Source organism: Falco naumanni, chromosome 7, assembly GCF_017639655.2.
Source record: "Falco naumanni isolate bFalNau1 chromosome 7, bFalNau1.pat, whole genome shotgun sequence".
In the NCBI taxonomy this organism is placed as follows: Eukaryota; Metazoa; Chordata; class Aves; order Falconiformes; family Falconidae; genus Falco; species Falco naumanni.
In genome coordinates, this window is record NC_054060.1 from 55,272,975 (window position 1) to 55,288,734 (window position 15,760).

At 38.5% G+C, this 15,760-nt stretch overlaps 1 protein-coding gene across 2 annotated transcripts in view; it reads left to right on the forward strand.

Annotated features, from left to right (window-relative positions):
• Positions 1–15,688, forward strand: part of RASGRP1 (RAS guanyl releasing protein 1) — a 42,690-nt gene extending 27,002 nt beyond the window's left edge. For both annotated transcript variants that reach the window (XM_040599636.1, XM_040599637.1), the window contains exons 7-17: positions 225–398; positions 1,105–1,221; positions 2,875–3,150; positions 5,386–5,466; positions 6,083–6,187; positions 7,217–7,326; positions 7,975–8,119; positions 8,848–8,884; positions 9,420–9,566; positions 10,740–11,113; positions 12,471–15,688. In XM_040599636.1, the coding sequence (XP_040455570.1) occupies positions 225–398; positions 1,105–1,221; positions 2,875–3,150; positions 5,386–5,466; positions 6,083–6,187; positions 7,217–7,326; positions 7,975–8,119; positions 8,848–8,884; positions 9,420–9,566; positions 10,740–11,113; positions 12,471–12,605 (1,701 nt within the window). In that variant the 3' untranslated portion in view covers positions 12,606–15,688. The remainder of the gene's footprint in view (positions 1–224; positions 399–1,104; positions 1,222–2,874; positions 3,151–5,385; positions 5,467–6,082; positions 6,188–7,216; positions 7,327–7,974; positions 8,120–8,847; positions 8,885–9,419; positions 9,567–10,739; positions 11,114–12,470) is intronic.
• The last annotated feature ends 72 nt before the right edge of the window (positions 15,689–15,760 follow it).

The window sequence follows — 15,760 nt, forward strand, 5'->3', positions numbered from 1 at the left end:
CGATGCAAATGATGTGATACAAATTAAAGTAAAAAGATACTTTCAGTTGATCCAATTAGTTAAAGCCTTCTGCTTTGACAAAGGAGAGATTTCAGTCTTACAGATATTTAAGGTGTAAAATATCTTGTATATTTCATTTAAACAGCAGAGCTGTATCTGCACACAGATCACAAGGTATATAAAACTGTAGATGAGTTTTCATTTACAATTAACTTTTTTTAAAGTTCTCAGATTATCAGAACTACATTGTGAATAGTTGTGTGAAGGAGAATCCAACAATGGAACGATCAATTGCTCTTTGCAATGGTATCTCTCAGTGGGTGCAGCTAATGGTTCTCAGCAGACCAACGCCACAGCTTCGGGCTGAAGTGTTCATCAAGTTTATTCATGTTGCACAGGTCAGTTAAATTTTGACATGTGTTCTATTTATTTTGTCTTTCTCTGATAGAGCCCCTTAATTGCTATTCCCATGCTACTACTGTAGGGTCAGCTGGGAGTGGTGGCACTGGCCTCCTGGTTCGTGCATACAGCATGCATATTTGTGTATGCTGTGGCTTCATACCAAGTATTTAGATACTACTGTGTCATGGCACCATGACTTTCTCCTATCCGTTCTGAAGAAGCTGTTTTCACTGAGAAACTAGACTTGCTTTTGAAGCAGCTGGTGAGATTCCAAGCTGTGACCTCATACCTTTCCAAAGCTTGAACCACTGTCCTGCCTTTGGCTCTAATTAAAAGCATTTCTACCAGATAGACCTTACTGGATAGAAGCAGAGCTATGGTCCTGTTGGTATTCTTTGCGTGCTAATTCAACTGCAGTCATAACCAACATAATAGGCAGCATTTCCTAGTTGTGGCAGACTGTAGGAAGGGGGAGAAGGACTGAGGAAGTCCTTTGAAGATTTACTGAATCTGCAGAATTGTTATCTGATATAATAACAGCAGAATAAGTATGTGTTACACCCAGTAAAATCAGAATTCATTACCAAAATTAATGAAGTCCAGTGGATAGTGGCACAAAACCTCTAAGACTTTAGAGGAAATACAGAATTTGAACCTTTAAATAATAAATACTGATTTTTTTTATTTTGCATGCCAACACAGAAGCTCCACCAGCTGCAGAATTTCAATACATTAATGGCAGTGATAGGAGGTCTCTGTCACAGTTCCATTTCCAGACTCAAGGAAACAAGCTCATGTGTTCCTCATGATGTAATTAAGGTTGGTATTTCTCCTCTAAGTTTTACAAGTAAGATAACCTTTAACTTTTTTGTAATTGCCCCCACAAAAAAGAAGCTTACTTCATTGGATAAGATGGAGAGAAAGACGGGATGTGGGGGTGGGGGAGAAAAACTAAGACTTCCGTTTGTTTTGGAGGGGTTTTCTTTGTCATTTCATCTCTACGTCACCAGTAACTCCTACACTTCCAACCCCACCTTTCTTCAAGATTTGTATAGCTTCTCTGAAGTTTCTCTTTAATATTCAGATGTGACAAGCTGCATTTTCATTTACATGCAGTAGTACAGAATAGCATTCAAACATGGTAGCAGAGAATGGGATCCTAGAACATTTGAAAGCAAAGCTGTTGTCATCCATAGCAACACTGACCAAACTGAATTTATGAAATGCTAGCACAGAGCTCTGTACTTTGAGTTTAAAACTGAAAGGACTGGTTTTGTTCATCTGATCTTTCCTTATGACAGATTTTGTCTCGTTCAGTCTTGAACAAACTGAGCCATAATACACACACATTAGAATACAGTGGAACGTTTAGGAATCAGTTAAAATTTCCGATTAAATTCTTGTGAAATACAGATGCTCATATTGCTGAGATTGCAGCTACTAAATCTGTGAAGAAACGCATACTTTTCAGCAGTGAAATGGCTTCTTAAGAGACTAATATGCTTTATTGTTTTATCTTATTTGGGACCATAAATATTTCATGTAGGTATCTAATGGACCTGTTTTGATCACAGTGTGATCAGCTTGAATGAACTGTACATACCTGGAGTATGACCTCCCACTGACAACGGCTGCGGCTTTCATGATCTGCAAAACCAGTTAGCAAGCTTATTTTAGAATAAGCATGGGGTTTTGAAAAATTTTGTTATTATGAAAAGTGAACTGCATATGTGTCAACCATATGAATAACTTTTTGCATCAAGTTCGTGAGGGTTAAAAATCAAGGAGTTAGACAGGAACTTCCACATGAAAACATTGGTCCATTGATTTTGTAACACTGAGTCAACTTTGTACCTGTGTTGTTTTAAACAAGGGAAATACTTATACTGCTAGACCTGAGATTCATTTGGCCTTTACAAGTCCAATATATTGTTTCCTCTTCATTTCTGTGGAACAAAAGTTTTCTTAAAGACACAGATGTGCCACCTTCAACTATAGTAGGAGTTCTGGTCACACTGTGACGGGACTGTAGCACAGTCTAGGGTTTCTCTGCCAGGACTTTCCAGTTCCAGCAATTCCAGCTGGTGACCTGGAAGCCAGATAAGTGCCTTACACATTTTAAGGTGGAGGTGGTTGGTTTTATGAAGGCCAGACAGCTTGTGCTGTGCTTATGCATTAATTGCACGCACGACTTCTTGATTTGAGAGGATGCTATTTCTTGTCATTGACTAAATAGGAATGTAGGAATACCAGCATTGTAGTTTAGACTATAGGTTAACTGTCTAGAATTATGTATTATAGATAGTTAAATTAGGTGAATACCTAGATTTCATTTGAAGCCTAAAGTTTTAAAATCCTTTTCAAGAGTCATTGTGAGTAAACTCCTTAACAATAATGTGGGAAGTTGATGTGCTGGATGACCAGAACAAAAACAGTAACCAATTTTGATTTTTGTTCTCTTTTTATTTTTAGGTGTTTAATGAAATGACAGAACTGCTTTCATCTTACAGAAATTATGATAGTTACCGACGTGCCTATAACGAGTGCAGTAACTTTAAGATCCCAATCCTTGGGGTCCACTTGAAAGACTTGATATCACTTTATGAGGGCATGCCGGACTACTTAGAGGACAAAAAAATTAACATATACAAACTGTACTCTCTGTATAACCACATAAATGAGCTGGTACAACTCCAGGAAATGCCACTTCCCCTGGAGGCTAATATGGACCTTGTTCATTTGCTTACAGTAAGTCCATTAGATGAGATAAATACCTCCATTTAAAAAATAGTTGTTCAAAAGGTATATGAAATTAAGTAGAGAATTCCATTAATTATAAATACATAATATCGTAAGATTTTTTTTTCCTTAAGGAAACATACAATAACAGAAGAAGACAAAAAGTTAGTGATACTGATTTATCTGGCAGCAAGGGTAGAGGTGCCAGTTCAGCAGTATGCTTCCAGTTATTTCTACAAGGGAAGGAAATGTTTATTTCTGCTTCACTATAGTAGTATGCATTCTTTCTGTACTTTCACTAAGGAAGCACTCTGAATCTTCTGCTTAAATAGGCAGAAAGGTACAAAGCTTCCTTAGATGCACCTTGGAGGCAGATTGCTTAAAAAACTTCTTTGTGTTGAACACACAAACTTTCACGTAGAAGTTAGTCCCTCAAGATGTGTAGGGTTAAACATACCATGTTTCTAGCCAGGTTTCTTCTGGTACTGAAAAAACTGTCTTGACACAAACATTAATCAAATATAGTTGTAGTATTACTCTTCCAGTCATATCTAGTTAGTGGCATGTTACTAACTAGATTAATACTACCTAGGACATATGTCACAACAATGATTTTAGCTTCTAGTAAGTTAAAATACTGCCTTTTATTAAAATGGTAAAACTACCTTTTCTCAGTTTTGTTTAGCCTTAACAAGTACCTCAGCTTGGAAAAAATAGATAGCCTGCTTCCAGTTTCTGGTTACAAAGTCTGTTTCAGCAAAAAGCTAATAGATAAAAGTGCTTATGTGCTTGAGATTATTTATTCTGTCTGGGAGCACTCATGTGTGAAATTAAGCACATATGCCCAGGGCCTGGAATAGAGATACATGAGGTGGTGAATTTCTTTCTGCTAAACGTTTTAAATGTTTTGTCTCAAATTATTGTAAGTTCCTTTTTTTCCCTGTTTTTTTAATAATAATGTTTTATAAAAATGACTATCACAAATATATATAACTTTGGCTACAATTTCATGCCGTTATATATGACAAGACATAAATTAAAAGAAGTACTTCATTTCAAAGCAGCAGCTTCTAATCTGTTAATATTCCAGGGCACATAAATTTTCCTGTTTATTCCCCAATTTTTCCAACAGTCTTTCTCCTTCTGTTTCCTTTAGTCATTTACTTTTCCAGTAGCGGGCAAATCAGTTTGAAGAGGTATTTGTAATTACATACAAAACTCAATAATTCGTAGAAGTATCATAACATTTGCACTTCTTTTTGAGTGTCAGAAGCTCCTTTAAAATTTTGCCAAGAATCTAACATTATTCATTATTACGACTACAACAGTAATTCTTGCAGTTGTTCACAAGAAAATTGATGCATATCTGCAATTTGAGTAAATTTTTCATTGAATAAAATAGCATATTTTGGTTTTCTAGTTTATATGCATATGACTGCAGCAGTCTTGACTCTCTAACAAGTTTATATTTTCTTTGGACTTGCAATAGATTGAGGCTTATAACACATTTAAGCCTGGCTTTTCTATTCAATTGCATGTCTAGTGTGAATATTTTCATATAAATATTCAAGAAGTTTCATGTTATCAGTCTTCAATCTTAGCTTGAAATTTCTTTCCAGTGATTAAAATATTTGCTGTACTATTTTCATAGACACATGCAAAAGCAAAGGTATAAATCTGATTGTTTTTTCAAATTCCTTTATTTACCCAGGTGTAAAGTTTCTTGCTTTACATAACTGCTGTTGGCAGCTAAATGTTCTCAGTAAATACCTGCAAGTCCATCTTCTATCCTCATCATATAGTTCTTAGTTCATCATGGTCACAGCTGGATAGGATAAATATGACATGTTTAAACAAGAATTTTCTGAGAATTTGAGTTGTTGGACAGTTTCATTGGAGTGGTGCTTTTAAGCTTAGTTGCACGGTAGACTTTTTTTAATATTATGGGAGTAACAGTTTTTTTCAGGTTACTTATTAATTGACTGCTAATTATCCCTACAGTCACTTGCTGTGCTGATGACTGTAGCTGTGTAAATGTTACAGATTCTCAGATAATGGCAATAACAGTCTGGAATTTAGAAATGTACCTCTTTCAAATCACTGAATCCCTATGCAGCTCCAGTGCATTTTTATAGCTGCAACCTAAATTGAAAATTAATCCATGAAAAAATACTAATGCACACCAGAAGCAAGTTTATCAAACAGGCTGTTTCAAGATTAAACTAAAGTTGTGTTTGTTTTCAGCTCTCCCTTGATCTTTACTACACTGAAGATGAAATTTATGAGCTTTCATATGCACGAGAGCCACGAAGTCACCGAGCTGCTGTAAGGGCCTTTACAGATTCTTAACAAAAGGATTTTTTTAGTAACGTAACTTTGATCCCTTGCATTCATTGTATTTTATTTTATGCTTAATTGAAAACATTTTACCTTTATACACTGAGCAAAATCTGTTGAAGCATACATTGGTTGATGATGAAGCCTAAGCTGGAATATATAGGAGAGTTGACACCATATCAGGTTTTATAATATATGCCCACAAGCAAAGTTATTTGTGTAGAGACAGGACATCAGGCTCAATCTTGACAATTGATACTGATTCTTTTAAAAGAATAATTCTTACGTGATTCAAATGATGAAACCCATGAGTATTACATTATAGTTTTTGCTCCTGTTTTACAAATATGGAAAAGACAGTGAATTTACAGGGCTGTCAGTGAACGGTGACAATTTAAGGAACAACCACTGTTTTGGACAGTTCAGGCAAGAACTTCCCTGAAGTATCGTGTAATTATCAGAAGTATGATGTTGGGTCCAACTGGCCCGTTTCTGCAGTCCTGTATCACGTGGCCCATTGTCACAAATGAAAGAAATGTAATACTGAAAATCTTTCCGTGTGATACTAATTTATTAAAATAAAGTTCCATTCAATTTATTCTAGCCTTTGACACCTTCCAGACCACCGGTAGTTGCAGACTGGGCCTCAGGAGTCGCCCCAAAACCTGATCCAAAGACCATTAGCAAACACGTTCAGAGGATGGTAGATGTAAGTATGGTTAAGCCCATTTACTTTGTGCATCAGTCTCTTAGTCTCCAGGTGTGAGAAGATAAAAAGAAAGGGAAAGACACTGAACACGTTCAAAGCTGTGCTGAGTTTATAAGCACTTCTGTCCTCACAAATATACTTCTGCCTAGCTGTAAATAGCAGCAGCAGCCCGTGAGGTGTGGAACAAGTGCCTTAAATGGCTATGGAGGCAGTGGGGAGTGTGAACGCTGGGCGGTACGCTTCCAGAGTCATTCTTCCAAGGAGCCAGGCAGCCCGTTTCTGCCAGGGCCTCCAACATCATGGTATTGGTGGAGTCTGAAGGTGGACCTCTCAGCAGCTTTGTTACTAGCAGCCGTTGCTTTTTCTCTTTCTTTTGGGTCACCCACTTTACTTGAAATCGTCAAGTTATCAGTTGATTGGTTCCAGAACTGAGAGAGAGATAAAGAGTTTGTCTTTGCATCTCTGCTTCATCTCTTTTCCTTCTAAACACTTCTATTATTGCTAGGTATCATTTGATACATGCTGTTTTGGAATATATTTCTAAATTTGGCCTAGATGTGCTCCTTGCCTTAGGGTCAGAGACAAACAGTAATGTCATTCCACAACTGGAAACAGGTGTCTACATGACAATTCTGTCACATAACTACTTTTCACATAACATTGACCTGATGAAACAAGCCAGGCAGCTACACTGATTTAGCTACCGAGGTAATCACTGAGAGCACTAATTGAGAGCATTAGTACAAGTTGTATATGTATGCCCAGACATGATGGTCTTAAAACGAAACTAAGAAAGAGCTGTCATTGTGTAGTGAAGTATTTAGTCCAGTCTATGTTGACTTATCCGCGCTTTGCCACAAATTGAGAAATCATAATTTCTTTGGTCTCAAGCAAACGAAGCAGTTAGACTGTTGTGTAATAGATACTGGGAGAAAGTGAGAGGGGAAATCCATAAATATTGTGGAGAATTTTTAAAGTGGTAATTCAGCCCATCCTCACTGTAAACTACTCTACTATTACCTTGAACAGTCTGTCTTCAAAAATTATGACCATGATCAGGATGGATACATTTCCCAGGAAGAATTTGAAAAGATAGCTGCCAGTTTTCCATTCTCATTTTGTGTAATGGCTAAGGACTGGTGAGTACCTAATTCTGCTTATCAACTTCATAGCATCTGTTTGGGAGGGGGTCTGGGTTTTTTGTGTTTAGATTTTATTTCTATCATGAGGGTGGTAAAATCATCTTTTTCACCCACAAATAGAAGTGAAAACATAACAGACAAAAGCATCTTCTAAATTTGTTGTGAATGATGTCTTCATGAGCTTATATCATTGGTAACCAGGCTGATGTAGGAGGAAGAACAGATAAAAGAAAAATGTTTTTTCAAATTATATTCAGTATATACTACTAAAGAACTTCCCTACGATGAACTTGTCCTTCAAAAATAGAAAATTGGCAATTGTGTACTGTAGTCAAATTAAGAACATTTTTTTCTTAACCTATTAAAAGCATGGAAAAATACAGTAGTGGTTATTCAGAGGTGTTATGTGAAGTAGTTTTGAAGTTGCATCACATAGGTAGATACTTCATTTATCCTTACAGGCTGCATTTTAAATGTTTAGATAAGCTTCTGTAGACTTTGGGAGCAGTTGACAAGATTACTGAGATCGCTGTAGTTTTTGGCCTATGAAACTATTGCCATTATAAACTGGAAGAAAGATATATTTAATTCTTAGGCTTTTAAGAAAATGTGTGCCTCACAAACAACTTTCTTGTTTATTTTCAGGGAAGGTCTGATTAGCAGGGATGAAATAACAGCTTACTTTATGAGGGCTAGCTCAATCTATTCCAAATTAGGACTTGGCTTTGCTCACAACTTCCAAGAGACCACTTACTTAAGGCCTACTTTCTGCGACAACTGTGCTGGATTTGTAAGCTTACTTTTTAGTAGATTATGTTAATATTGTATTTAATAATACTGGGTTTTATCTCATAATCACCATGTGTCATATACAGAAATGGATCTATATAAAACAGCAGTGAAGCTATACAGAACATCAGGCTTCTGCCTGTGTAGCTATTTAAGGTAGCCTTTACACCCCCCTGGGAAGTACTATTACCTGTTTAAACATGGCTCCTTTCTTGTGGTGTTTGGCTGTGTCACCAAACACAATCTCACAGGAAAGACTTCCAAATCCAGAGCCTTCCACTCTGTGAGGCTGTTAGAACTCATGTTCTGGTACAGACATAACATGCCCCCTGCCTGTGTTATCGAAAGATTTAGTAAAACCGACTGTCCTACCAGTCCCCAGTTTACCTGAGATCAAACAAGGATGCTGAGATGGATTCTCAGTCTACTCCAGCTCCATAGCTGCTCTGGGGGCTGTCAGATCTGGTGATGTATTATTCATTGGAGACTGCTCTAAGGTATTTTGTTTATGATTGAAGGTCACACACAAAATGTTCTGTTTACTGTATGCTAAAGAGGTAAATAGTTCATATTTTGACCTTTCAATTAAAAGGGTAGAAAACCAAGATGTTCTTCAGGTTCTCAGATCTTAGAAATGAGTGGAGCTGTTAATGGATTTTTATATCGGGAGGTATCTCATGTACAGGGAAATGTATTAATGTATAGTCTTTCTGTTTGTTTGAATTTCAGCTATGGGGAGTCATTAAACAAGGATACAGATGCAAAGGTACCGTTAATTTTACTCTGTAATTGATGGTGAATGACAAAAAAACCCTGATCGTCCTAAGATCCATTGCTGTGTCTATGGACCTAATTAATCTGACCTGTCAGGGAGGAGAAGACTGATGCCAGAATAGTGTGACAGGTAGATGGTCCAGAAGAAATGCAATGAAGGAACTCATAACTGACACTGTAACCCTCTGCAAAACGTCACTGAATTCAGAGTGTTTGGGAACAGACCCTTCTAGTCCAGTGGGTGCAAACACCAACACTGTGAAAACTGTACAGCACATTCACAACATGTACGTTAACAGAATTTTCTTGCTTGTACAGGTGTCTTTCTCTGTAACTCCTACCATCAGAACACTGTTGCCATGTTGCTATTTTGCATTTTCACAATGAAAAGGAGTTTTAGACCTATATAGCAAAGGGATGTTGTTGGTCTGTTTACCAGATGTATGTTATTATAGGTGCAGTGTTAGAGCTGATTTTAGATGCTATAACAGAGCCACTGAATCATGTAAACTTTGTTTTGTTTACAGACTGCGGAATGAACTGTCACAAGCAATGCAAAGATCTGGTTGTGATAGAGTGCAAGAGAAGACCCAAAACTTCAGTTGCAGACAGCAGCCCAACATCTGCTCTTGCTTCCAGCCTCTGCCCAGTAGGAGTCAAAGAGCAATTCCATGGTGAGAAAAGATTACATTATTTAGATCTTTTGATCTTTTTAATCTTTCATTTACTCCTTTTTCTTCTAAAGCCAAGTTGTACAGCATTGTTTTAGGTTTTGTTAGTTAACTGCAGTGTTTTATCCACAAATAAACTAGAACCAGGCGTAAGTGAGCCTGTACCAAGTAACACTGTTTCAGTTCTAGTTTGAATAAGTAAGGACACCCTTTCTGGGAGGACTCTTGGCACAGTACACAATGTACGGTGTACAAATTCCACAAAACCTGTCTAAATCTGCCAGACTGTCTTGAGAACTAGTTGCCATGAACTGAACAGTTGACAGGTTCCCTTAACTTTCTCAAAGACTCACAGGCTGGTCAGGGTTGGAAGGAACCTCTGGAGATCATCTAGCCCAAGCCTCTGCTAAAGCAGGGTCACCTACAGCAGGTTGACAGAGTCATGTCCAGGAGGGTTTTGAATGTCCCCAGAGCAGGAGACCCCACAGCCTCTCTGGGCAGCCTGTCCCAGGGCTCTGTCATCCTCAAAGTAAAGAAGTTTTTCCTCACATTCAGAAGGAAGTTTCTGTGTGGCAGTTTGTGCCCGTTGCCCCTTGTCCTGTCACTGGGCACCACCGAAAAGAGCCTGGCCCCGTCCTCTTGACACCTGCCCATAAGATATTTGTAGCCATCGATAAGATCCCCTCTCAGTCTTCTCTTCTCCAGGCTACACAGGCCCAGCTCCCTCAGCCTTCCCTCATCAGGGAGATGCTCCAGTCCCCTCAGCATCTTCATAGCCCGCTGCTGGACCGTCCCCAGTAGCTCCCTGTTTCTGTTGAACTGGGGAGCCCAGCACTGGGCCCAGCACTCCAGATGTGGCCTCCCCAGGGCAGAGCAGCGGGGCCGGATCATCTCCCTCAACCTGCTGGCCACGCTGCCCCTAATGCCCGCCAGGGTCCCACTGGCCTTCTTGGCCACCAGGCCACACTGACTGCTGGCTCGTGGGCATCTTGCTGCCCACCCGAACTCCCAGGTCCTTCTCCACAGAGCTGCCCCCCAGCAGGTCACCCCCAGCCCGTACTGATGTGTGGGGTTGTTCCTCCCCAGGTGCAGGACCCTGCACTTGCCTCCACTTGCCTCCTGTTTCTCCTTTCCTGGGATAAGATCTTGAGTCAATTTACTGCATATATTCTCCAGGACAAGAGGAAGGACTGTTCACGTTTCCTAATGGAGAATTAGTGGAACACAGTGAAGACAGCAAGGACCGAACCATTATGCTCATGGGTTCCTCAGCTCAGAAAATCTCAGTGAGACTGAAACCAGCTGTGGTTCATAAAGGTACACAGACTGATTCTGCCACGCCGGCTGGTGATGCATCGCATAGGCAGACAGAGAAGAAAGAACACAGGATGCCAGAAAATCCTTATCTCCAGGCAGCTGCACCACCCCTATGTCCAAGCCCAATTCTAGGCCGCAAAAAGGCGTATGTTAAATGGGAAAACAAGGACTCCAGCCAGAAAACGAAGGAGGAGCATCACAGCTGTAAACCTTCCTATCAGGAACTTGAGCAGGTATATACATGGTGACACGACTTCTGTTTGACACAACAGTACCATAAAGTGGTTGTAGGGTATGGAGGAGTGGCTGGGTGGGAAGGTGTCACCTTACTCCTGTATCATTAATTGCCAGAACAATCCATGAGTGACATCATAAATTCTTAGCCACTTTAACTCCAGCAATGCTTTGCTTTAAGTAGAAATTTTAATACTAGTGTAGGGCACAAATTTTGAAGCCCTTGTTATGATCTTAGGACAGGATGTTACTCCATAAAACAAGCAACATAGGAAGAAATTCAGGACTCTTCAGGTGGCTTCTGTTCCCCTAAGTGACAGAACACACAGAGTGGGGAGCTCTGCTTTTGTTCAACTGACAGTCCCTTTTTCTTTTCTGGATAACTTTAAGTCACCAAGAAGTTTTGTTTTGTGAACAGACATGACACCTCTTGCTAGATTTCACCTGCATCAGCCCCACTGTGGCTCACCTTACTCTGTGAATGTTTTGACAATAAGCTATTCGTAAGACAGTGTCACCCCAGATTTGGCCCACATTCAGGTTTGTAGAAACACCACCTTTTGAGACAGATTAAAGAGACAGTCATAGTATCAACAATGCAACTGGTGGGTAGATCCAGACGTGATTATGAGGAGCAAAGGCAAACTTACTTTCATACTTAATTACTGTTGCTATTCTGAGACAGAACAACATGGAAACAGTCCAACAACAAGACCACAGCCTGATCTTTGAATGATCAGTATAACTTTCAAAGTATCCTTTGCTGTTGATAAAGTTAATGAAAGATGGTTGGCTTATTAAGACAGAGATTAAGACAATTAGCAAGAATCTTCAGTGTAGACCACTTTCAGTCAACACAATGCATTCAATATAGACAAGGGTGTGAAGCATGGATGTACTAGTAAGAACTGGTTCTTTAAAATGTCCCATTCATCTGAGTCCCATAGTTTACCTTGCTTCCTCAGCAGATCCTGACCTCAATTACTGAACAGCAGCTGATGTTGTAAGTTAATGTCTCAGATTATTGGACAACAAATTTTGCATTAGTAGAGCAGTAAAGTGTGAGCTGTGTTCTTGTTTCCCCTGGACTGCTGCTGTTACGAGAGGAACAGTGGAGGGTGGATAAAGGCAGGTTGTGGACAGGGTGTCAGACGCCAGCTGCTGGGGAGTATACACAAAGGACAGACCAGTGACTATGGAAACATTCAAGCAAGTTACTGGTTCTGTTCTGATAAGAGCTACACCAACTTAACGTTTATGCCAGTTAACCTAAACATACAATCAGACAGTCCTGAAGCAAATTCAAAATATAATACCATTCTCTTTTTTTTGCGTGTGTGGTTTGGTTTTGTTTAGGAAAGAAATATTCTAAAGGCAGACAATGAAGGTTTAAAGATCCAGCTGGAACAGGCACATAAAACAATTGAGTCTCTCACGATCCAGAGAAGAAACCATGTAGTCAATAACCTACAATACAGAGACTGCTCCTAGCAGACAAGAGAGGAAATCTCCTATGGAAGAACGTAAGACTGAAGGCGGAGCTGTGGTAAGGCACATTTATCAAGTGAATGAGAGAGAGTCTGAAGGATGTTAAACAGAAATACTCTTTACTCAACACATTTCCAGATTAAACATACACTCCCAAATGTATAAATCCATTCCTGACTTTTTAAGGTCATTTAGCATTATCTGTGCGATGAAAATACTATCTTCTGGGATTGCTTTTAAAAGGAGTGACATTGTTGCTTAAGTTTCTGTTAATAATGAAGACCATGTGGATTCCCCAGTGACTTGTCTGGCAGCAGCACACCTTACTCTACAAGTTCTTAGAAAGTAGGTATTCGTAAGACACTGTCGTCTCAGATTTTCCCCAAATTCAGGTTTGTAGAAACAAATGTTCAAAAAATCAGAGTATTTAAGTAAAACTGTAGAAATATTCCATTAAGAGGAACGGTTCTTTATTGTGGCTGAAACCAATTAAAATTATGAAGCGAACTGTCATCTTTCCAAAGTTTAGCAAGAATATTAAAGTAAGTGGTTAAGCTAATGATACTTGATTCTTAGACTTTAAGATAAACTGACAATTTTTTTAAACCTCTTTCAGAGCTTTAGAAGTCCTGCTGCTCAAACACTTACCTTTGTTGAGGTAAAACAGATGAAACTAGAGAGAGTTTACATTGAATACTGCTCCTGTTTTTGTGTTCCACGCCACAGCTTGGAACACTTAGCCCTACTTATTTGGCTTAAGGGATAACTTGTTGTCCACATACTGTAGATGCAGGACAAGGCTGATTATTTTTCTGTCACGTCAGAGTGGATGGCGTTGTTGAGTAGAACCTCAAGGGCCATGTGATGAGGGAATCTGTACAGTAATCCCAGTGTCACAGTTACTGTATTCCAGAGCTCCTAACTTATGATTCTAACTACTAGGGTTTCTCCATGGGTTTGTCTTCTATATTTCACATGCACTTTAGGTAAAGAGTCAAGATGAGTGTGCTCTTATGTGTGTAAATTTTGTATAGTAAAAGGTCCTAGGGAGGTAACTTAATTCTCTTAAAGCTACAAAGTGTACATATTGTAAAAGACGACAAAACAGTCTTTCAAGTTCCTGGTAAATCTGCTCATCAGAATAGCCAACTTTAAAATTGCATTTGCATTCCAAGACAGTCTGTACACTGACAGCTGCATAAAACTTGCTTGCATTTCTCAGAGGGATTCATCATCACACATTTAAACATCAGAACCTTATGACTTTGATATGTTTATCTACAAAGTCCATTCAATGCTTTTCAAAACTTGTAAGTTCCAAGTCCGTTATAGGCCGAAATTTAGTCAACCCATTACAATAGCATGCGTGCTTTGTTGAAAGTGGTATAAATGTATGTTCCATCTGCAATTTACAGTCATTATCAAGTATATGAATGCTTTATTTATAAAAAAGTCCATTTGAAGCTAAGTTTAAGTGATTCTAAATTCTTGGTTTGAACTCTGTTTGTGCTTGCATCCCCATGTATAAGTAAAAACAAATGGAGGGAAACTGTAGTAATAATAGATTTTGTTACCTTACTGTAAATAACTGAAACGCATAGGACAAAAACCAGCAGCTGTGAAGATTGTGCAGCTTTTTTTCCTCATACACTAAACCTGAATTACTAACAATTAACATGGAATTGCACTTTGATCAATGAAGCAGTCAGAATGGCTTTCAGGTCATGACTGCAAACCTGCTTTGCCTATTTTCTGCAAGCTTCTTGATTTTGTCCTCTACTCAAGCAACTACAGCAAGGCATATTCCTAATAGGCATTTAGCAAGTAAGTCTGTTTCTGCAACAATTGAAATAAAACATTCAACTTTTATCTTGTTTATGTACTTCGAAAATACCCCAAAAAGAGCAGCGAAGACTTATGAATCTTGTGCAGCTAAGATAACTGTTTGCTTGTGGTCTAAACTCTGGATTCTGACAGAATTTGTGTGTATGCATACACTTTGTGCTGGGGGGTGGAGATCATGAACAAAAGCTGTTGCTTAAGAAAATTCCCTAACATCAACAGCTGGCCTATAGGCTACTGTGTTACTAGGTTGAGTACTTAATACTCAAAATTGAGTTACAATCAAAGATTTGTACAGCCTTAACTGCTAACTTAACATTTCTCTGTGTTTTCTTCTTGCTCCTACAATCTGAATGCCTTAGAAGGGATCTGTTTGCAGGAATGCCTTACAGAATAAGTATGTGGTGCTTGACATAAGCTGAAAACTTCCTTTTTCGAAGTCAGTTGGTACCTGGGGAATCTCTGAGCTCTCAAAGTACCTTCAGGTTCTCTGTTTGCCCAAAGCTCCTTACAGTTGGGGTTTTGTTTGCTTGTTTATGATGGGAACCCCTTCTTTCTTTGGGGACTTCCTTTTTGCTGCATGAAAGACTAATAGCAGAAACTGACTACAGGGATACTGACAGAGCTACTGAACAAAAATCATATCTGTATTAATCTCCCAAGCTGCTTCATGCTAGGAAAAAAAATACAATTAAAGTACTAAGTGCTGTTTAAAAGTAATGTTAGCAAACACTGATACTGAAATTTAAATGAATTTCATATAAATGAAATTTAAATGAAAAGCACTCACCTGTATTCCTTCTCCAGGCTCAGCTGTGTTTCATGTACATACAGGAAGGAAGAAAAACCAAGTGCCTACCCCGTACCAAGTACAGTTTATTTTCAAGTGTGAATTCTGATAATTAGATATTTAATTCTTTTTAATTTCTAAATTTAAGGTAAAAATAGATGGAGTCATAATCACAATTAACAATCACAATTAATTAAGGCAGGGCTACTGTTCATATTCAGATTAAACACAACTACCTTTAAATAGCTTATATGTTTTTGGAAATACATTTTTGTTACAGTAGCAATCTGTTATTTTGTTGTAACTGATCTCTGTGGCAACTTGAAAAATTTTTGGTCTGATGCTGTTTGAGAAGATTGAAAAAGTGTACAGATTGTAAAGATTTTATATAAATTGTAAGATTACTGTTAACTATTTATAATAGAAAAAAAATAAAATCACAGTTCATGCCTCAGAGTTTGTATCTCAAAGAAATCTAAACCACCTGTATTCATCTTCCTTGACTCAGTCATATGAGACACTGCTG